Source organism: Mus musculus, chromosome 7, assembly GCF_000001635.26.
Source record: "Mus musculus strain C57BL/6J chromosome 7, GRCm38.p6 C57BL/6J".
Taxonomy (NCBI): domain Eukaryota; kingdom Metazoa; phylum Chordata; class Mammalia; order Rodentia; family Muridae; genus Mus; species Mus musculus.
Genome location: NC_000073.6, coordinates 139,942,970 through 139,966,065, shown reverse-complemented (window position 1 = coordinate 139,966,065; position 23,096 = coordinate 139,942,970). Strand labels below are relative to the sequence as shown.

The window sequence follows — 23,096 nt, the reverse complement described above, 5'->3', positions numbered from 1 at the left end:
CTGGGAGAGAGCACACTCCCGGGGTGGCTTATTCATGCGAGTTTCTGAAATACATTTTCACAAACTGAAAAGGACATACACACTTATGAAAGAGCCCTGAAGGAGCAGTGAATGTGACCAGTGAGGATGAAGACCTCCCATGGTCAGTGCTCGACCTCAGTGTCATCTTACCCAACCAGAAAAAGCAGGGACGGGTAGATGGAAGGCGGAGGCAGGAGTGCCAGCTCTGTGGCGAGGTGCTTGGCTTGTTTCAGGGGGCATTTGTTGACTACCCCTACTAAGCAACTTCACTTTGTCCCTTGGACCGACTACATGGAAGGAGGGTAGACGGGGTAAAGAGAGCAGAATAGCCTGAGTGCTGGTCTCCACAGTAGCACCTTATTCTGTGGATACCACCCAAGACACCAGCCCCAGAGGACAGTCTGGGCAGCAATGAGCCACCTTTGTCCAACCTGAGATCCCAGGACAGTGTATGAGAACGAGCCACACGGGCCAGGTGACAGCATGTCCCATCTGTGCCTGCCTTGAGCACCAAAGCCGGCCAGGGACAGCCAGATTCCCTCCCTCGACCCCACCCTTGCCAACTCTGCTTTAAACCTTACGACTCTTTCCTTCCATTGCCCCAGTGTACTGGTGCTCCTCCTAACCTTGGGTACCTGCCCCAGCCACCCCTCACCTCAGCCTCCGTCCTGCATCGTGGGCTTCTCCTTCCTATGCTGTTCCACCATGCCTGCCTCCTAGACTTAGCCGTGGAGGGCTGCGGGGCAGTGAGGCCCTGGAATGTCCTCCACCCTCCACTCCCACCCAGCCTGAAGCTTCAAAAGTCTGGTTTTCTTGTCACTTCCCACACCCCCAGATCTAAGCCTGAGTCCCCGTTCACTCACAGGCATGCCCGGTCTCCCACCAGACAAGATCACAAGTGGGCATGCAACACAACCCTACATGCTTGCTGGTCCCTCTGATCCACTGAACAGTAGGTGAACCTGGAGCTGGGGTCAACCTGGACCCGACCTGCAGATAGAGACCTTGTCTACTGAGGTCTATGATTGCCCTTAGTTGTTCAAGGACAGCATCCCTAAGTCCAACAAGAGAGGAATCACTCCTAGATTGTTCCAGATTCAGGAGGCACTCAGCCTTTTCAGCCATACCAAGGCCCAGGGTAGGAGTGTTATTAACAACAGCATGGCCTGGGAACTCCCTGGAGAAATGACACCCGTCAGCCCAGCCAGGTCAAGCCAGGTGGCTTCTCCCTTGGTCAAGGTCTCCGGAGATGCTCTCAAAGCTGGAGCCAGGAGACATGGGTACTGACTCTATACTTAACTGTTCTTAAATTTCCTTTCAGCAAATGAAGAAGGGGCCAGGGTTAGAGTCCACAGGCCCAAGCAATGCTGAGAAAGCCAGGCCTAGCCCAAGAACCCAAAGAAGAGCAAGCCTGCCTAGATTTTCTTCCTGTACAACTCATCAAGGAGACAAGGACAGGGTGTGGTGGGGCCTAACATAGTGACTCCTCCTGACTCTGGAAGAGCTTAGCTCATTTCCAAGAGGTTCTAGGAACTGGTGGAAGTGACCACACGGAGCTAGAGTCCTGGGTCTAGATATGCTTTGAGTTTGGTGTCCAAATCCATGTGGACAGAAAAGAAGTCAACTAAACATGCAGGCTGTCTTGTATATATGAATGTGTATGTGTGACATATGCACGTGTGAGGAGCTTGCATGCATGCGCGCGCGCGCGCGCACGCGCGCGCGCGTGTGTGTGTGTGTGTGTGTGTGTGTGTGTGTGTGTGTGTGTGTATGCTATAAATCCTTATGGATTTGTGTCCTTGACACCCAGCTCAGGTGCAGCCTCCTGACTTCTGGTTCAGCAGGGTCCCCTGGGGTGGGCAGTCAGGTGAGCCCTCCGGACATGACAACCACAGTTGTTCTAGGGTTAAACTTGAACTGTTTGCTTGCTTGGTGGCCTTGGAGGGCCAGCGGGAGTTCCCACTGCTTGCTAGTGTTCCTGATTTGTCGGTGTGGGCAGGGGAGAAAGAGAAAGAAACATCAAGAAGCTGAGATTATTTCTCTGGAGGGAGTGACAGGCTCAGCCTTGAAATGAAGCCCTGGGGCAGGGGCCAGCTCCACCCAAAGCCCAGGGCCATCTGTGCTCCCCCCTACTCTCCCCCCCCCCCAAACCCACGCCAACCTCCAGGGCCAAGAGCAGCCTAGACCTCACTGGCCAGAAATCTTCCCAAACCCTGGGGGCTTCCCATAATGCCCCTGTCTTTCCCAGCTGAATGAAGATCCAAATCTGGTTCCTGACCTTAAGCCCACATTCTCTCCGTAAACTGTATTAAGCGCACTAAATTTAGCTGGTGAAAATGCAAAGCGCCTAGTTGAATTCAAATTTCAGATGAGTGCATAACTTTTGGGTTTGGTATCCTAAAACGGGAAGTATTTATGTGAGGAAATTTTCCATATTGCTTTCCAGGTTCAGGCCTAGGCCATGACGACATGGCTAACAACACCAAGAAGGTCGAGATTCCCAGTAAATGCAGCCAGAGCTGGGGCTCCGGGGGCTCAGTCATGAGCATCTATCTGCTGCCCGTGCAGAAGACCCAGCTTGATTCTTAGCACCGATATGTTGGTTCACAACCATTTATAACTCCAGTTCTAGGAGATCCAATACCCTCCTCTGACCTCCATGGGCACCAGGACTGTACATGGTGCACATATATCCATGCAGGAGAAACATTCAGTCAAAGAAAATAAATTGTGTGTGTTTTTTTTTTTTTTAAGTGGGACCAGTTATGGTATCTTCCTCCAGAAAATGGCAGATTGAAAGCAGCCAGCACGTCAAGCATTCTTGTTTCTCCTGAGGCAAAAGCAAGATGAAAAGATGGGCGCTGGCACTGGCACTGGCACTGTGGTTCCTGAATGGAAGGAAACACTACGTGGAGAGGCCTGGATCTACAATGCCACTTCTGCTGTCATAGTCAAGCCTGTGGTCAGAAGACTGAAGGACTCCAAAGACCAGGAGAAGCGCTATCATTTGACCCATTCCTAGCCTGCAAGGAATGGGTCAATTTATACATATAATTAAAAAAGAAAAAGAAAAAAACGTCAATGTTTTCTGAGATTCAAGTCTGACCATAGCTTCCAAGTGTGCCCCATGCTTGTGTATGTGCATACACACATCATACCTGTATACACACATGCGTAGGACAGAAGATATTGGGTGTCTTCCTCTATTGCTCTGCCTTGTTCCTTCAGATGATCTCCCATGGAACCTGAGGTTAGAAAAGTTTCTGCTAGGCTGCTGGCTGGCCAGAGATCTCAGGATCTGCTCATCTCTGCCAATGCTCGGGTTACAGGAGCACGCACCCATGCCTGGCTTTTTTCGATGGGTACTGAGGATTTGAACCCGGGACCTCTTAGTCTCATAGCAGGTGCTTTTACTCACTGAGCCCTCTCCCTAATCTGTCTCCTGTTTATTTGGTAAAACTTCACAGGATCAGCTGTTAAACTGTCTCAGAATGAAGACTTCACCCCTCACTTTGCTGGGCAGCTTTCATTGTATTCTACTTTTATTTGAGACCTGCTTGCTGATGGTATGATCCACAAACCTTCTAGGGTCAGGGCTCAGTCGTAGGATATCTACTTCATATGTGTGGTGCCCCTAGGTTCAATCCCCTATAACACCCAAGTAAACAAATCTCTCAAGTTCATTATCCTGACATTTGACAAATGCTTGTGGCTGTGAGCAACACCTCTTGGGACACAGCTCCCTGGGCAGCCTATTATCTCACACGATGACTGCTGCTTCTACCTACTGTTTCCCTGTTCATGCTTGCTAGCCATCGTTCCTGTGGGCTGGGGCGTGGCATCAGCTTGGGGTCATCCTTGCCCAGGTCTTTGGAGTGACCTCAAGAGTTCCTGGGCACACATCTTGGGTAAAATCACCCGGCTATTGGGTGCAGCAAGTTTATAAAACTCCCAGGGGGGCTGTCATGTCTGTCCACAGGTGGGTGAGGACACTAAGGCCACAAGAGATGTCTGAGCAGTACTGTTGTGGTGAGCTACGGTTGTTCTAGGGGTGCACCGCTGTAACTCCCAGGATGTTAGTCCCAAGGAGAGAGGAGAGGCATGTTGGTGTGCAGGGCATGTTGGTGTGGTATACCTTGTGGGTCCAGGGAATGTTGGGCCATAGGACATACTACAGTGTGAGACATATTTGGGTGTGGGACAGGTTGGGTTGTGCTCCTGTTGCTCTGTGGGGCATACTGAGGGGTGGGAATATTGGGCTGTGGTGTATGTGATACACAGGCTGGGGGGGGTGGCATGTTGGGCCATGAGGCATACTTGAATTTGGAGAATGTTGGTCTGTGCAGGATGCTGGGGTATGGGGCTTTTGAGCCGTAGGGCATAGTGGGTTAGTGATCATGTTGGTTTGCCAGACATGCTAGTGTGCAAGGCATGTTGGACACTAGCATGTCCAGGACTCTCTGGAGGAGAGGCTCTGTCTTACACTGTGGCCAGTGCACCGATGAAGGTCTCTACTGAGCTACAGTGGTGGGCTCTTTCCTTGGGAACCTCAAGATGGACTGCCTTGAAGACTGAAGCCTGGTTCTCTACGTGAAGACAGCTGCAGCTCCCCTCTACCCGCTCCGCCCAAGCTCTGAAGGGCACAGAATGGAAGGAGTGACTGAGCCGGCCTGAAGGCCATTGCTTATCGTCGCAGTTCCGTGCCAAGCACGTCCTCCTGATCCACAAGGATACTTTCTGTCTCCTAAGCAGAGGGAGGCAGCCTCATGACTGCCTGCGCAGGAGCTGGAGGATCCACAATGCCCCTGACAGCAGGATCAGCTGATGCGGACACTGAAGTCTTCCTGGGCCTAATGTCTGGCTGCAGATGGAGGGCTCATCATTAGGATGGGAAGAGGGTCCCTGTCTGGAGTGTCCCCTTCTGCCTTCAGGCCTTTCTTCCCTGCCACTGTGAATCTCAGGCTGGGGCCCATTGGTGGGTGGGAGCTGGCCTCAACATGCCCTAGCAGTCCCGTTTATAGGTTTAGGGTTTACTCAAGGAACTGGGGTGCTATGGGAGAAACTTCGCATAGGGGTAACCATGGGTATTCCCATTGGATAGCCAGTTCTTGAAAGGGTCACAAGACCTTTTGTCAGTCATGGCCAGGAAGGCCAGGCTCAAACTAAAATCTTTTTCACTCTTAACCTCCTGGCTCTTCAGTGAGATCAGCCCAGCAGCCTGAGAGAGGCCTCTGAAACACAGGTCAGTTAGCCCCACAATAGTCATAACTCCTTATGGGCTGTGGGAAACATACTGGGTTAACTACCTAGCTAATCCCAGTCCTCCCCAGGTCCAGCTGAATGGCCAGGAAGAAGACAGTGCCTTACGCACCTTTAGAGGGACAGCTGTTCCCACACTGGGCTGTACTCCACCTCTCGTGGTGTGAAGCCCCCCTCTGGGCTTGTGCATCGCCTTACTATTACCAAGTGTTGGTTTTCTAATCTGGAGGAGGGGAGAAGGTATGGAAAGGCAAAGCACACAGTTCCCTGGCCCCTCTGTCTCTCATCCTCTCCTCAGTCTCTGTCACTCAGAGTCTCAGTCCCCCTGTGCTCTCACCCGCCTGTCTCTCCCTCTTCCTCTTTGTCTTATTTCTTCTATTCCTCTTGCAAATGTGAGGCCGAGGCCATAGCCCAAGGTTGGGGAGAGCACTGTAGCTGCAGCTGCAGATGGGAGGCAGCTTTCATGATGTGCCAGACGGAGGCAGAAGGGGATGGATGGGGCCTCTGTTGGGGCCCTTTGGGCGCAGGGCCAGAAGGCTAGTTCTGAGGGCTCTTTTTTAGACCCACAAAAATCTGAAAGTGGGGCTCTTACCAACTAGTATCCCTGAGAGAACACTTCCTCTAGCCCAGGGGACTCAGAAATGTGTCTGAGGATAGGCATGGTGGCATATGCTTTTAATCCCAGAGCTTGGGAGGCAGAAGCAGGTGGATCTCTGAGAGTTTGAGGCCAGCCTGGTCTACATAGTGAGGTCCAGGACAGCAAGGGCTACATAGAAGAAAAACAAAACAACCAAAAATACTCTCTCCATTCTCTCTCTCTCTCTCTCTCTCTCTCTCTCTCTCTCACTCTCTCTCTCTCTCTCTCTCTCTGTGTGTGTGTGTGAATGTCAGCATGTCTAAATTCTTGGGGCTACTATGCCTCTTTTTCTATGGAACAACTTTCCACCAGGACAGATTAGCCTAGGCCTCATTGGGTCCAGACCTTCAGCAGTCTGTCCCTCCCCTACTCTTCTAGCCACTCTTTTCTTTTTAGATAAATATTTACTTATTATTATAAATAATAATACACTGTATTATTATTACTTATTGTTATAATAAATAAGTACACTGTAGCTGTCTTCAGACACACCAGAAGAGGGCGTCAGATCTCATTACAGATGGTTGTGAGCCACCATGTGGTTGCTGGGATTTGAACTCAAGACCTTCGGAAGAGCAGTCAGTGCTCTTAACTGCTGAGCCATCTATCTCTCCGGCCCCTAGCCACTCTTTATAATGCCTATCAGCCACCACTGACCTTTCTCATGGCCAAAAAGCCCAGGTCTATGGGCATGAGGTAGGAGATGGCTCTCAGAGCGATATGGTTTTGGATCCTGTCACCCACAGAGTCCCCAGATTGCCTTAAACTCCAGCCCTTATGACAGTCCAGGTTCTGTAGTTCTCAAGTATTCATGCCCTGTGCTACCGTGCCATGGTCTGAGCTCCATCCCGGGCATTGTCAGGAAGGCTCTGAGCTATTGGCCTTCCCTGGATTTTCTTGTATGTGCCCATTTCCAGGGTTCTGTCCTTGTCCGCTGCTCTCAGAACCTGGGCCAGACTCTGCTTTTCCCCAGGAGAATGGGGGCTACCCAAGGGCTATGCTGAGGCTCACTGGACTCACGGTTACAGATGCAACCTTAGTCTTGCCTTAGTAAGGCAGTGTGACCTTCCTCCGAATACTATAGACGTTTGTCATGTGGGTTTGGCTATCTCCTAGCCATGGCTGGCACTGACCAGCTATCATTGACACACTGAAGAGCTGAGCTGCCCAGCCTGGGTAAGGAGCAGTGTATGTGTCTGGATGTCTGCTGTACTTGGGATCTGGGTCTGCAGAACAAAGAACCACACAGACGGGCCCAGGAATGGAAGCATGGAGCCCTCTACTCCCTAACAGCCTCTGACTACCCACATTCTGGAGAGATGGCTCAGCAGGGGTAGTCCATGAGACCCTAGGGCATGGCATTTTTGTGCAGTCTCTGTGTGGGTATCCTTGGGTCTTTGATGTCTCTAAGGAGCCCCCCCTCCCCTCTATGCTGGACATGGTTTCTTGCTCATGAAACCTTACAACCATGTCTTCTATGCCCCAATGGGAGTTCTGGTAAAGGGACAAGGCCTATGCCCCCTTTGTACCACAGAACACCCTCCATGGGTCTTGGGCTCCTGGTCAGCACCCATCTGGACCCTCTGTACAGAAGCCACCAGAGGTCTGTCCAGTTGGGGCTTCCTGGGAGCTTCCCAGGGGCAAGAGTCTGAGTCTCGGTTTTCAGCTAAATAGAGGACAGTTATGAGACACTGTCTTATAGGCCTCAAGCCTGGCCTCTAGCAAAGTCCAGCCTCGGGGCTGCAGAACCACCCAGAGACACAGCTATCACTGAGCTGAGCAGGTCCAGGAGGAGGAGTGCCCTTCTCCCCGGATGATCAGTGCTCCTCTGTATGCATTTCCCGGGCCCCTGACGCCAGCAAGAGATAAAAATGTTGAGAGGCAGCTGGCCAGGGCTGGCCCTATCCCAGTTCCTGGGCCAGCAGCCCCCTACCCTGGGGGCCCTATTTGCAAAGGACCTGTTTATTCACACCAGGTCTTTGTGCCCCAGCCTCGCACGTGCGGGGGGTGAGACGGGGTCCTTGGCACGGAGCAGCTCTCTGACCACATGGGACTGCGCTGGCCAAGGTCTCAGCCGTGTATAAAAGGGGTGCCTGGGTTGCAAGCAGCAGGACTTCACCGAGCAACAGCCAAGTCCTCTGACACTGCTTCCAAGCTCTGTCTCATTCTCAGGCCACTAGCAGTCTGGACCCAGGTAAGGCTGGTTTGCCTCCGGGGACACGGCCCAAGCTTAGTGGGGCTCTTTTATCACTTCACAGAATGGCAATGCCTGCTGTCCCTGGCCTTAGCTCTAAGCTTTTTCTGGTTGTCTTTTGCAGGGGATCAATCCTTCTGGTGACTGCTGCTGCTTGCAAGTATCAAATGATGGCCCGCACATTCTCGCTGGCTGTTCCTTTTTCCTATGCATATACTTCTTTGTGGATCTGGTCTAAAGAGGTATAGCGCATGGGAAGATGGAGCAGTGAGATCTTCCCCACCCAAACAAAGTCATTAGCATCTGCTTCCTGACCAGGCGACTTCTGCTTCCCTTCCACTGGACCTGGGGCTGGGCGCTTTCCTGTCTGCTCGGGGCACTGTAAGAGAAGAAGAGCCGCACTGCCTTTCCCGAGTCTTCCAGGGAACAGTGATTCCTACGCAAGCGGATCTTGGGATCCGGTTGTTCAGGTGTTAAAATGGAGGGCTTGGGATAGAATGGAGGGGCACATCTGACCTATCCGAGGTTTTACAGAGGGTGTTGGGACAGGAACTGAAGCAGATCTGAGTTCGTGCTTAAGCAATCCTGAGTTCTAGGGACCTTAGAAGAGGCGCATAGGCTCAGGACTTGATCTTTGAAATTTTCCTTATGAAATTTTCTTTAGTGTGAAATCAGTGTGACCACATTTTCACACTAGTGGATGACGTCGGGTCTGATGTTGGAGGAGGTATAAGGACCAGCTGAGGGGTCAGTGGGCTCCAGGATTCAGTTTGTGTAATTGCTTCGCACCATGATTACATTTTTATCATGATGGGTGTGGTTGATTTTTTTTTAACACTCAGTGGCAGAATGCTTGCCACTCACGAGGGAGGAGGTCTTTGGGTTCAGTTTCCAGAACTGAAAAAAAGATGAAAATCAGGAAAAGCTGATGAAAATAAAATGTTTGGACCAAGCTGCTCTGCTACACTGCATTTCCCCATCCCCCATGATTGTGGTCTGATATGTGTGTGTTGGGGGGGGCATGCATCATGCTGTGGGGAGCGACATCACCTGGGCCACACTGAAAGTGTCACATTGAGATATCAGAGTTAGTACATGTGGGTATTACAAGGGAAGGTTTCACATCAAGGGAAGGATGCACACTGGGGTTTGTCACATGGAGTGTCATATGAGGGGAGGGGGTGAGGGATGTCACACTGGGTGGATGGACATTGGTAGCATCACATTGAGGGAGTTACGCTGGATGACATCACGTTGGTGTGAAGGACAATGGGAGTGCCACATCAAGGGATGAGGCATCAAGGGAACAGACTGGAAGCTGTGATCTAAGTGTATAAACGTGAGGATTCCCAGGATCCTTGGTAGGACCTTCCCTGGGGATGGCCTAAGCTGGCTCACTATTTAGAGGGTCAGACTCTTAGGAACTTGGGAGACTTGTGTGTGTAGTCTTTATGGATGAGGAAAATAAGCCTTTGTGAGCTGAGCTGCCAAGTTGAGCCACTGGTCTTGGAGGGTGTGGGACCTTCATCCTGTCAGCCTTAGCAAGCAGCTCCTAGTTCTGTCTACTAGCAACGCCCCACACACATCTACCCCAGGCTGTGCCTCACTTGTTCCTTAACCTCCTGAATTATCACCAGTGGGCACCCATCATGGCCACTGCCAGAATATGGGGCCGGGGGGGGGGGGGGCAGAAAGAGGAGAGAACACATTGAGAAGGTTCCCAGCAGGAGGGAACGCACCTGGCTTCTTTCCCCAGGTTCTGGCTAGCACAGTAGGAGGGAGAGATTTGGAGGGTGGGCCCCAGGGTCTAGGATAAGCCTTGAGCATAATGACTAAGGAATGGGGAGGGGCTGGATCCTCCTTGCCTATGGGAACACTGCAGATCTGGGGAGATTGGGGGCTCCAGGGAGCAAAGAGAGTGTGGGTCAAACCCTGGGCTACCAATGCCAAGCCATAAGCTAGAAGAACAGCAAGGGAAGAACACCGAGCCGTAGGAATTGTTGTGTCCCAGCAATGATGGACTGGCTAATACTGCTTCTCGGTGGAGGCTGGATACCTGTGAGCCTCTGGCCTGAGAGCCACAGTCTCCCCCCAAGAACTCAAGGGCTGCACCTCACAGCACACTTGAAGCCTGCTGAGCTCTCTAGGATCAATTGTAGTCTCTGGCGTAGTCCGCTACAGGGAGAACTGCTAGCTCAAGCTTATTGGACCATGACGTGCCTATCTTGCAAGTCCTCACCCACTGAGGGAAGGGTGTGGCATCTATGGGGGCACTCAGGACTCAGTCCCCAATTGGTACAATAAGCAAACTATGAAACCACAGACAACGCCCCTATTCCCTATATTCAACTATCTCTAGGCTCCTGTAGTTCTCAGAGGCTCCATTGAGACACTAGTTACTGTATACCTTAGTGCAGATTTTATATAAGGCATTGTAAGCACCCCCACAGCACAAACACTGAGAAAGGGTAGCCTAGGTCTCCCCGGTCCAAGGTTGGCTTTCTGGGAACCCAGAACTATAGGACAGGCTCCTATCTCCTCTCTCACTGTAACTTGGGATACACTTTGTGGGCATAGCTCACAAAGGTTAATTAACCTCACCATCCTGAAAACTGAGCAGGGTCCTGGGAATGAGTGTCCGCTGCTGCATGTCCCAGGAACTCAAATCCCAGTTGCCTGAGTGCAGGCCCTCAGTGTAGGGCTGGCAAGTGGAAGCTCACCCCAGATCAGTGCACACTATCACAAGTGGGTACCCCAGGGAAAGCTGCTGGTCCCTGGCCATTGTGCTCAAGGGAGGCTGCTGGGAGACCCTGTCAGCTCCTCCTGCAGATGAAGTTTGGGTCAGGAAAAAAGATTTAGTCAAGGCTGGGCAGTGGAGTCCCTGCCTTTAATCCCAGCACTTGGGAGGCAGAGGCAGGTGGATTTCTGAGTTTGAGGCCAGCCTGGTCTACAGAGTGAGCTCCAGGACAGCCAAGGCTACTCAGAGAAACCCTGTGGGGGATGGGAGGGAGTGACTTCTTTAGCTGATCTGGGCAGATCTCAGTACTGAATTTAAAGCTAGCCTGGTCTATAGATCTAGTTCCAGGACATCCAGGGGTACAACAAAAAAACTCTCCAAGAGGGGTTGGAGAGATGGTTCAGTGGTTAAGCACACTGACTGCTCTTCTAGAGGACCTGAGTTCAATTCCCAGCACCCATATGGCAGATCATAACTGTCTATAACTCCAGTTCCAGGGGATCTGACACCCTCACATAGACATTGTCAACAATGTAAAGAAAAAAAAAATCATTAAAGAGCCAGGCGTGGTGGCGCACGCCTTTAATCCCAGCACTCGGGAGGCAGAGGCAGGCGGATTTCTGAGTTCGAAGCCAGCCTGGTCTACAAAGTGAGTTCCAGGACAGCCAGAGCTAAACATAGAAACCCTGTCTCGAAAAAACCAACCAACCAACCAAACAAAAAAATCATTAAAGAGTAAAAACCAACAAAACAAAGAGAAATAGCCATAAAGCCCCATCCTTGGACTGGGAGAGCTCACACCACCAGATAGGGGATGAGGCTACCATGGCACAAATGTAAAAAATGAACATTGAGCAGGCGTGATTTGTGAACTCTGCCAGTGGGGGGCCACAGAACGAAGTGCACACCTTGACTCAGGCATAGCACATAAATCTCAGGGACCCAGACAGCGCCGATCCCAGCATTCAGTGTATGTACCCAGCTGCGATGGTCTGGGAAGCGGTTTACGAGAGATTATTTTGACAGAAAGCACACACAGAGGCTTGGAGACTTGACATACTTGACAGAACCCCCCACGAGGAGTCAGAGGGCAGTATGAAAGCCGGGAGCAAGGGCAACTGTGCCTATGGGTGTAGTAGCTGAGAGTCACGGTCCAGGGTGGGAGACAGCCAAGGCTGTATGTTGAGGCCCCCAGAAAGGTGCATTCAGTGGGGAGGCCTAAGTCTGCCTTTTATTTCATTTGATGACTCTGAAACCATTTTTATCTGCAGAAATCAACAAGCCCAGAAAAGTCAGAGCTACACAGAGAAAGCCTGTCTCAAAAAAAAAAAAAAAAAAAAAAAAAAAAAAAGTCAATCAAACAAACAAAACCCCTGAACTTCCTCAGCTGAAGGCATGGTGGTACATGTTGTCTGATGCACGCCAGCTCAGCCCAATGCTGGCCCACTCAGCTGCACCTCTGAGAGCTATGTCTCTGGTCCACTTCATCCATCGCAGGAATGGATGGTGCTGAAGTACACCCTCCAAAGCACTGTGCCTAGGTGGGGTGAGAGGCAGTGGGGTAGGGCTCCTTGTTCAATCTTGGGGAGGATGGATCACTGGGTCCATGTGGCTGAAATACTGTGCATGTAGGCATGTTTCCTACCTACAGGCTTAGGGCCTGCTGCAGAGGGTAGGCAGATGAAGAGGGATGGAATGGCCAAAATGGCAGCTTCTCATCAGCTGCCCATCCCTGTCCCAGCATCCCACGCAGTATTACTGAATACTCAAGTGGGAAGGCTCTCTCGGCTTCTCAGGTCTCGAATGAAGCAGAATCAGACAACCAAAGAACTGCAGGTTCATAAGTGTCCTCAAACAGCTCTGTTTAATGCATCCTACAGAGCTCCTCCACTGTACACTGGCAAGGCTCAGACTCATCTGCAGTCCAGGTACCCACTGGGGAATTTGTGAACATACCCTCTGCTGATGCAGAAATGACTATACTGGGGCAATCACCCGCTTGTTCCATACAGGAGCAGATCAGGGAGGTTGGTGAGAAGAATGCTGCAATTCTATACACGTTGTTAAGGAAGGAGAGATCTGCCTGATGCCCAGCCCGCACCCTCCAGTTTTAAAGTTTCCTAATTTTATTGTCATGGCTCTGGGTCTTTTTGTACAGGCTTTTCTTTTCTCACCATTTTTTTCTCTCCTTTCTTTCTCTTTTCTTTCTTTCTTTCTTTCTTTCTTTTTTTCTTTCTCTTTTCCTTTCTTTCGTTCTTCCTTTTTCTTCCTTCCTTCCTTCCTCTCTCTCTCTCTCTCTCTCTCTTTCTTTCTTTCTTTCTTTCTTTCTTTCTTTCTTTCTTTCTTTCTTTCTTTCTTTCTTTCTTTCTTTGAGACAGGGTTTCTTTGCATAGCCCTGGCTGTCCAAAACCTCACTCTTTAGGCCAGGCTGGCCTCGAACTCAGAGATCCATCTACCCCTGTCTCCAGAGTGCTGGGATTAAAGGCATGTGCCAGCCCTGCCCAGCTTCTTTTTCCAATTTTAAAAAGTACATTTATTTACTATTTATTTGGGGGAAGTAGTTAGCACACGCATGGAGAGGTCAGAGGACAACTCGAGGAAGCTGATTCTCTTTCCACTAAGTAGGACCCAAGATCAAAGTCAAATTGTCAGTCTTGGAGGCAAGCACTCGCTGAGCACCCTCACAGGGCACCTTCCAAAAGAGTGCATTAGTGCCACAGAGGTCACCTTAGCAGGAGCGCTGTCAGGAACCCTAAGCCTTCCCTAAGACAGGCCCTTCAGAGACAGCAGGCAGCTTACGGTGGCCTAGTTTGGACAAAATGCTCTCTCACAATAACTACTACTGTGAAGTCTCAGTTTTCACTATAGCTATATCTGAAGACAGAGTCTTCAAGGTGATAATTAAAGTTTAAAGAGGTTTAGGATTTGCTAAAATCAGTTTAAGCAGATTCCACCAGAGGAAAATGGCTTAGCAACCAGGGAAAGTCAAAGCTATGTGAAGTCACACAAAGGCAGCCAGCCACAGAGCAGCCTTGGTGGAGTTTTGTTTTGGTAACCCTGGCAACCCAAAACACCTTTGCCTGGTTCCCTGTAGTCAGTCCCCAGAAGGTCAAAGAGAAGAGTCAAAGAGAGGAACACAGAGAAGGGAGAGTTGTGCTTCCAGGGAACTAACAACAGAAAATAGCTAGAAGCAGGGGGCGGGGCGGGGGGAGGGGGAGAACTCCCATAATAAACCAATAAACAAACAAACACCCCAGATACACACGTGGCTCATGCTTGCAATTCCAGCATGCAGGATGTTGCAGGAGTACCTCAAGTTTCAAGTCAGGCAGGGTTACCTAAAGAGATGAAACTTCAAAAACAAAACAAAACTGAGCAGGCAGGATAACTGGCAGGAGAGTGAACCTGCTTGCCACGCGAGCGTGGCGACCTGAGTTCCATCCTCAAACCCAAGAGAAGGATAGAACCTTTTCCATCAAGATGTTTTCCGCTGGGCGGTGGTGGCGCACGCCTTTAATCCCAGCACTTAGGAGGCAGAGGCAGGTGGATTTCTGAGTTTGAGGCCAGCCTGGTCTACAGAGTGAGTTCCAAGACAGCCAGGGCTGAAACCCTGTCTTGAAGACAAACAAACAAACAAACAAACAAACAAACCAAAAAAAAAAAAACCAAAAAAAAAAAAAAAAGAAAAGAAAAAAAGAAAATGTCTTCCGACTTCCACACGGTGCTGTGCGTGGCGTGTATTCTAGCACATACGCAATACATAATGTTTGGTTTGTTTAATTTTAGGCTGAGGTTGTAACTCGGTTCGTAGAGTGCTTACCTAGCATACCTAAGGCCCCGGATTTGATCCCCAGCCCCGCACAAAACTGACCTCACCGAAGGTACACATTAAGTGATTCCAGTTTGCAGTGCGGCTGTCCGGAACGAGGGTGGAGCTGCCCTAGGGCTCCTCCCCAACCGCAACTACTTAAGTGTTCCTTAAGTCAACAGAGGCTTTTTGAGGGCGGGAGCCACTATTTCTTGCGCCCAAAGCTTTAACAAATGAATCTGAAGTCACTGACACTGAAATGTATCTGTTGACTGTCTTCATTTCTAATTAACAGCGGTTCTCTCGGCCCGCCCCCCCCCCCCCCACACGGTTCTGCCGGGCTGATCTTCCATCAGCAGAGTCACATACTTTTCTCCCTTCTAAGCCTTTAAGTGGAGTCAGGACGGTCCCCTTCGCCCCAAGACTGATCTCCGGGCTTAAGCGCAGTCGTCTCTGGTTCCTCTCCCCTGTCTCTCCAGCAAACCCCCCTTTCCGCACCCCGAAGTAGTCTCGAATGCTCCTTACCCCCGCGCGCTTTCGTCTTCTTAATTCCAAAGCCCTTCTAGAGAATACGCCCTGCACAGAAACTTGTGAATCCCCGTAAGCGCCGCCTCCAGGCCGGGGAAGAGGCCATAGCACTCCTCCAAGAAGGGCACGGAGCTCCAGGGGAGCCTAGGTGTTAAAGATGCGCGAGGCGCAGGTACAAGTGACCTCCAGGACTTAGGAGACTAAACAATTCCCGCCCTCCCATCAGGGACTCTTGACCTAGCACGCCTATCCCATTCACTTTCATGATCGGCTCCGCCTTACTACACTGTACCTACTACCTCCCCCAAGACTTCCCAACTCTCTCTTTTCCACCGTTCCTACAGATCTTCTTCCGAGTACAGACCCTCATTCGCCTTCCACACTTGTTTCATCCCCACACTCACCTCTGTCCGCTCTCCAGGTCCTCCTTACCTCTTGCCCCAAACCCGCTTGCTGTTTGCGCTCCTAATGGAGAACCGAGGGGGTGGGGCTGCGTGGACGTCACCACGTCCTAACTAGGCCATCCTCTGGAGAGATCCCCTGTAAGTAGAAGTTTCTAGATTCTCCGGAGGTTAGGTTCTAGTGCTAATCTAGGGAGGGGGATGCCTTCTGTCCCGGCCTCTAAATCCCTCGAGGGTGGGGGTGGGGCTGCTCCCAGGGCAAAGTGCTTTTCTCTGTGGCTTTAGGAAGGGGCCGGTTTCTGTTTAGTCCACCGCTAGCTATGGTTCACCAGAACTCTCGAGGGCTCGGTGGCAAAGGAATATGTGAGCGTGGGGCCAAGTTTGAAAAACGTCCCCCATCCACACTCCAAAGTTCCGGGATGTGAGGGGAGGCCAGGTCCTTGGAAGATTGGGAGATGAACCCTGCAGCTGCGCACTGTGCTGGTCAAAAGCCCCCTGCTGGAACTCTTAAGCATAGATTAGAGCGCTCGTTTCCGCCTCGTTATCAGGCCGGGTCACCAACACTGCTAGTGTTTGGAAAGCTTTAACAATTAGCTCTGTCCTTGCTGACCCCAGACATCCAAGCATCTTGCCAATCCACCATTATGGGGGTGCTTTAGGGAACAAGGGTCGCTCGCCCTGCAGGGGACCTTCATGTCCCTTGCTGTGTGACCTTTGAGTGTGTGACTTTCAGAAGGGCATGCTCACGTCTTTCTCAGTAGAGAGGTGGTCTATGGGCACAATTCATTTAGAAGATGAGCTTATAGAACAGCCAGAGGGGCCCCTTGGCTCATCGGATGCTCCCCAGTGATATAGGTAACAGGAGCGGGTGCTGTAGGTGAGTTTGCTCTTTCCGGGCCGAGGAGCTTCTCTGAGGCAGATTTAACCCCAGGCTCGAAACCAGCGGTGGAAGGCATAGAGCTTTGTACTGGAACAAATTTAAATCTAAGGTGCATGAATCACAGATAGGAATAGAATTATGATCCTGTAGCACGTGTGTGTAGTATCTTGAATTAAAGGAAATAAAAAATTCTGTTCTGGTTTGGTTTGGTGCTGTATACCTGCAGTCAGGAGGCAGGTGGATTTCTGTGAGTTCAAGGACAGCCTGGACTAGAGTGAGATCCTATGCCAAATAAAGTAAAATTTAGTTTTGTGATTGTACTTGGCTACATTCTAAGGGCTCAGGTGAGTTCTAGAACATTCTGAAATCCCGGGAATACTGCTCAGCACTGCACCATGAAGGGTACTGGGTTCGTTGGTGCTAAGAGAAAGCCAGACACATCAAAGATTGAGAGACAGCACGTTTTGTTTTGTTTGGTTTTTCAAGACAGGGTTTCTCTGTATCCTGAATATCCTGAAATTTGTTCTTTAGGCCAGGGTGACCTCCAATTCACAGAACTTCATCTGTCTCTACCTCCTGTGTACTGGAATTAAAGGCCTAAGACACCTTTGCTCAGGTAGGATGGCACGTTTTTAAGCAGAATAAGTTCAAGATCTCATCTTAGAAACAAAGGATAAAGATGATGAGCAGCCAGTAGATACAGGCCACAGGGGAAAAGAGATCTGTTATTAAGAACTCACTTAAAAGCCAGGCAGTGTTGATGCAAGCCTTTAATCCTAGCACTCGGGAGGCAGGCAGATTTGAGTTTGAGGCCAGCCTGGTCTACACAACGAGTTCCAGGACAGCCGGGGCTAAACAGAAAAACTTTATCTCAGAAAAAAATAAAAATAAAATAACTCACTTGGATCTAGATAGCATAATCTAGGATGGAGTCACACGTGGGGCAGAGGGCAAAGGCCCTCAACACTGAGGACCCTGTGCAGTCAAGAAGCCAGAGCACAGACCCCTCAGTGGGCAGGGCAGAGAAGCAAAATCACGGGGCCAGAGAGAAGTGTGGAGCTTGAGCCCATCAGATGCCTCATCAAGCCTGGTTTAAAGGCATAGACAGCCACATAGGTAACGAAACATCAGTGAGAAATGCTAAACCAGGGGTCAGGCACAGAGGAACCAATCAGAGTAAAACTCTGTTAGATTGGCACGGGCATTTTTAAAAGACATGAGAATAGAGGCACACGTATCCAAAGGTCAGCTGCAACAGGAAGGGAATAACTGGTGTCATTTAACAGACAATTCCCAAGAGTAACTGCTCATATGTGTGTAACAGGCCGGAATTAGCTGAGGAAAAGAATTGTGATGTCCAAGGCCTGGGAAAAGCCATGGGTTGTCATGGGTCTTCTCTGTTACACACAGAAGATGAAGCTAGCTCAACCAGGCATGGCGATGGTGCTGGGAAATGTGAGCAGGTGACCAAGGATAAGACAGACTACAGTCAGCACGGCGGCCCAAAGACCAGCCAGTGGCTGCCTAGACAGCTTTAGGATGTTGGAGTGAGCTGTGGAGAAGAGGGAAACTCCACACCCTCTAAGTCATATAAAGAGGGTTTTCCAAAACCATAGGATGTGTTCTCTACTGATACACTAGACCAAAAATTCAAGGACTTGGTTAAGTAAGAAAGCCAATAAATAGTCCCAGTGCTGTGAAGGGGTTTGAGGATTCACAAGATAAATCACTACCGGGACACGGTATGCCTGACATAATTGAGAGAATCATGTGTAGACCAAGCATTAACTCAGACCAATAAGAACCAGGAGACAGGAAATTATGAACTTAGAGCTGTGGAGCATCTATTTCTGTACTTGATGGTGTTAGGGCTTGAGCTGAGGGCCCGGTGCAGGCAAGTGCTATGCATATAATTTACATTTGCTAAATTTTAGGGAGGACAGAGGTGAAGACACAGTTGCACTGTAGATCCTTGCCCACCATGAACAGGATCTTGTTTCTTATTTCCATCACAGTGAAACAAAACAAAACAAAAAAACCAACCAACCAAAAACCCAACCCAACCAAAAAAAAAAAAAAAAAAAAAAAAAAAACTTAATAAAAGCCACAGAGTCAACTCCTCCTGGGACAAAGAGTCCCAAACTGGTGAGGTTCGTTAACTATAAAACAAATAAGCATTCCTTTATCAACACCATACTGGAACTATTGGAGAGTTGACTTTACTGAGGCCCAGATCCCACCAGACATAAACTTGAGGAAGCAGCAGGATGCTGGTACCCTCAGAGCAGATTTTAGATGGGATGAGAGGTCCCATCAGCATGAGCAGTGAGGAGGAAAGCCTGGTCCTCAGAGTGGAGGGCTCACGTACAAAGCCTTTGCCTCAGGGATAGTGCAATAAACACTAGAGGGGAGCACCCTAAGGCTCATCCCCGGTTCTTAAAGGGGCTTGCTCCTAACTCAGGGTCAGTACTCAACAACTCAGTTAGGTGAGACTAGTCACTCGGCTCAGAAACTGGAAGGCTGCCCACACTGTCCTACTTGGTGTACAGACTCTATACTGACAGGCTACACAGCACAGAACTCTAAGCAGGAAGCACAGTTCACTGGGATGAGGGAGAAGATAAAACACCGCATTTATAAGGTCATTTCCATAAGCCCACTAGCTATAAAACTAAGGGCATTTCCATAAGCCCACTAGCTGTAAAGGTGTGCCAACCCCAAACCCACTAGAATGATGACAAATAAGTTTAAAGACTTAAGAAGTAATTGGGTTATGTCAGGCATTGTGGCCCATGTCTTTAGTTCCTCCTTGGGAGGCAGACAGATCTCTGAGTTGAAGACCAGTCTGGTCTACAGAATGAGTTCTAAGGCACACACACACACACACACACACACACACACACACACACACACACAGAGAGAGAGAGAGAGAGAGAGAGAGAGAGAGAGAGAGAGAGAGAGAGAGAAAGAGAAAGAGAGAGAGAGAGGAGACACTGAATTGACTGTGTTGGCTCACACCTTTAATACCAACACCCAAGAGAAGAGGCAGGCCAATCTGAGGTCAATTTGGTCTACATAGTGAACCGAAGGCCAGACAGAACTACACAGTGAAATTCTGTTTTAAAACAAAAATTCAGAAAGCAAGGCAGGTCAGATAAAGTATCAGCCCTAGTAAACACAAACACACACACACACACACACACACACACACACACACACACCCCAAAGCTTTTCATATGCTTAAGGCGATTAAAAATAGACAACCCCCACCCCCACCCAGTTTGAAGACTGAGGCAGGTTTGAGACTGATTCCTGCAGTGATCGCCTTGGGCTCTCCAGTAGCTCAGCCCATACCCTCAGGTGAAGTCTACTCCAAGCCCTGGGACCATCTTCTCCAGGACTAAGATTCCCATCTTAGTGTGGGTACATTTGCTGGGAAATACAATCTTTCACTCTGTAGACAGACAGGTCTCAGACTTAGAGATCCCACCGCCTCTTGGGTGCTGGAATTAAAGGTCTGCACCACCGTCATTGTCTAGGGGAAATAAAACTTCCGAGGCCCCTGGGCTGTATCTGGAGCCCCGGCCCTGTGGCTCCCAGGCGTTTGCTGGGGAGGCATTTGCAGAGTGGGCTCATCTCTAAGGTTTTAGCAACTTATTCTCCCTGTACAGTGGGATCCTTTCCAAGTTTGTCTCTCACAGAAGGGATCGCAGGACCTGGCAGGAGGTCCACACCACAAGTCAGTACCTGAAGGTCCATTCCAAGTCTTCAGAAGGGGAATTGTGACCTTGGGACCATCTGGATAAACTCCTCAGGACTTCCCTTAGCCAAGACTTAGTCTTTGGGTTAGCAGTAAGGGCCGGATGGGCCCAGAATTTGTAAATTGGAGCCTCAGGATGAGCCGTCATTGTTATGCTAGTGAAGTGCCGGCAGCAGCTTCCTTTCCTCTACCTGCACCTAAGCCCTCCCCCACTCTGACTCTCTAGTCCCTGAGGACCTTGGAATTTCAGCTTTGAAAGTTCTAGTTGGGCAGCTGGGCTTTGCTAAGTCCGTTGGAGTGGTTGATACCCAGGCCCCAGCCTCTCTCTATAAATCTGACACCTCCGAGGAAGTCTTCCAAGTTCTCCCCGACTATTCCGGTTCACACGGCCCAGAGTATTCAAACTGAGTTTTACTCAGGATAGGCGAGAACTTTAGGGATGTTTTACTTTACTCAATAGCATAATGCCTTGAGAGAGGCCCTTCTACTTCTTAGCCTACCCGCCATCCACGTACCTTATCCAGCCAGCCCCTGGGTTTCAATCACTGCTGACCAGTGGAGGGGTTCCGCACATCAGGTGCCCCAAACATCAGGTAACAACTGTGTACCACTCCGCCAAATCTTCACCGAAAAGATGCACAACTGTGGGGCGAGGGGCTGTGTCTTTTAGCCTCTACCCTTAGGGTTCCATTCTTACCGCGACCTGGAGTCCGAATTCATTCACAGGATTAAGTAGAAAACACAATCTTTATTTTGGTAAGAACCTAGGTTTGAGATGGGGATGGGGACAGTAACAGGGGTCGGGGTAGACTGGGAGTCGTTTCTGGAGAAGAGGACTGATAACAAAGCTTTATTGGCGCAAGTCCCCAAGGATGCCCCGCTCGGAGGCTGCACTGCCCAGAATGAACCCCACCGCCAGAGAAACGGTTTGGTCGAAGGAACCTCGTAGATGCTCCACGTGCTGGTTCAGGGTCGACAGCTGGTCGCGCAGAGGGCCCAGAACTGTTGAGATGTCGCCCAAGTGCGTCAAGGTCTGCAGCAACGCGGTATTCAACGACTGGGGAGCAACCTGCGGGGAAGAAGCACGGCCCTGGGAAAGGCCAGGAGGCTCATTCGGGGTCTCCACGTCGTGGTCGGGGGTTGGCGTCGGGGAGGATTCGAAGGTATGGCCCGGCTCAGGAGGCAGAGTGTCGGTGCTCGTAAGAGGAGGAGAGCTGGTAATGCGGTGGGCACCTGCAGACTTCGTCGTGGAAGAACTGAATCTGAGCGCAGGGGCAGGTTCGTCATTTTCCGCAGCCAGCGGCAGCTCGGCCTCTACGAGAGAAACGCGCGGAACGTACGGAATCCCAACTCAGGGCTCCGCCCCTCCCCAGGAGACCCAGACCCTTCTTGCCCACATGGCTGCTCCTACCTTGCTCCACCGGTGCAGGTGCGGGTGCTAACGCGGAGAGGGACGAGCGGCCGCGGCGCTGGGGACGTCCAGGGCCAGTAGAGCGGCGGCGAACCCTCGGCGGCCCATCGTCCCCCAATAGCCCCATGAGTTGGCGGATCTGGTTATCGAAGGGTCCGGACGGCTGGCCCTGGGAGTCTCGGAGTTTGTCCTTGAGGAACTTGTAGCGACGGCGGCACTGAGCGGGCGTGCGCCGAACTTGCTGACGGGCCAGTGCGGCGGACACGCGGCGGTAAGTAGGCAGAGTCTGCCTGCGGTCCAGCAGTAGTGAGCGCCACATGGCCGGCTGCAGCAGCGTGCCCAGAAGTAGCTCCGTCTCTCGGGCACTCCAGGGCGTGCGCTGCGCCGAGTCCGGGGACACGGGAGCCTTGGGCGAGCCGGGTTCAGCCATCCCGCCCGAAGTAGCGAAGGCATCAGACGTAGTCACCGGGACATCCCCGGCCGACCGCAGCTCAGCGTCGGGGCTAGCTGGCGACGGCGGAGAAAAAGCGGGCAACCTCCGGGGACGAAGCAGCATCCCTGAGCCAGGTAGAGGTGCGTGCACTCCAAGGCGTGGCCTCACCAGAGAGGAGGGCTCCTCCAGAGCCGCCCACACACGCTCTAAGGACCCCGCACCGCCCTCTGCGTCTGAACCTGGTCGTTGCGACCCTCCCATCGTCTAGCCGCCCCGCCCCCTCGCCTACCTAGTTCCTCTTGGCCTGTGCCTTGCTTATTCTAGCCCATCCCCTTTCTAGTCCTTTCCTTAGGGACCCAGGACCTGAGAACGGAGTTTTTTTGCCCTGCTACACAAAACAGAACGTGTAAAAATTTTTTTACTAAAAAAAAAAACCCAAAAAACCATTTAGGGCTAGAGAGATGGCTCAGTGGTTAAGAGCACTGACTGCTCTTCCAGAGGTCCTAAGTTCAATTCCCAGCAACCACCTGGTGTTTCACAACCATCTGTAATAGGATCTGATGCCCTCTTCTGGTGTGTCAAAAGACAGCGATGTACTCATATTAAGTACATACATACATACATACATACATCTTTTTAAAATAAGGCTTATTTGTTATTATACCTAAGTACACTGTAGCTGACTTCAAACACACCAGAAGAGGGCGTCAAATCTCATTACGGGTGGTTGTGAGCCACCATGTGGTTGCTGGGATTTGAACTCAGGACCTTCGGTGAGAGCACTCTCTTACCTGCTGAGCCATCTTTCCAGGCCCAAATAAATCATTTTTAAAAAGCATTTAATCAAGGTACAATGTAATAAGATCGAGTGAAGAGGGCAGATGGGAGGAGTCAGCTCGTTTGTTTTTGTTTTTATATTTGTGCTTCGCCCATTAGTTACTACTCATAAACAGCCTGTGAAAAGCTCCAGAAACACAAAACTCTGGCACCTTGTATGGCTAGTGCACCAGAATGTGTTGTTTATCTA

The 23,096-nt window shown here is 50.6% G+C and overlaps 1 protein-coding gene, 1 long non-coding RNA gene and 2 other non-coding genes across 4 annotated transcripts in view; 2 read left to right on the top strand and 2 right to left on the bottom strand.

The window, feature by feature from the left end:
* The window catches only part of Gm16201, a 28,983-nt gene extending 12,915 nt beyond the window's left edge, over positions 1 to 16,068 (bottom strand). Inside the window, exons 1-2 of the long non-coding RNA XR_389973.3 lie at positions 15,589 to 16,068; positions 3,180 to 3,266 (exon numbers count right to left, since the gene is read on the bottom strand). This is a non-coding gene — a long non-coding RNA (predicted gene 16201). The remainder of the gene's footprint in view (positions 1 to 3,179; positions 3,267 to 15,588) is intronic.
* Positions 8,306 to 8,377, top strand: Mir202 (microRNA 202). The gene has a single exon (NR_029589.1). It is a non-coding gene; the product is annotated as a microRNA 202 (primary transcript).
* Mir7686 (microRNA 7686) lies at positions 8,444 to 8,500 on the top strand. The gene has a single exon (NR_106157.1). It is a non-coding gene; the product is annotated as a microRNA 7686 (primary transcript).
* Positions 16,069 to 20,953: 4,885 nt separating the features above from the next.
* On the bottom strand, positions 20,954 to 22,210 carry Utf1 (undifferentiated embryonic cell transcription factor 1). Its single transcript, NM_009482.2, has 2 exons — positions 21,637 to 22,210; positions 20,954 to 21,539 (listed from the first exon to the last, which is right to left on the bottom strand). Exons 1-2 carry the CDS (start codon positions 22,190 to 22,192, stop codon positions 21,076 to 21,078), a joined length of 1,020 nt encoding a protein of 339 aa, NP_033508.1. The 5' UTR covers positions 22,193 to 22,210; the 3' UTR covers positions 20,954 to 21,075.
* Between the last annotated feature and the right edge of the window lie 886 nt (positions 22,211 to 23,096).

Excerpts from the sequence above, each read along its gene's own strand:
- Utf1 (NM_009482.2), bottom strand. The coding sequence starts at position 22,192 with ATGCTGCTTCGTCCCCGGAGGTTGCCCGCTTTTTCTCCGCCGTCGCCA. Across the intron at positions 21,540-21,636 it reads ACCTGCACCGGTGGAGCAAG|AGGCCGAGCTGCCGCTGGCT; the intron begins GTAGGAGCAGCC and ends TTTCTCTCGTAG.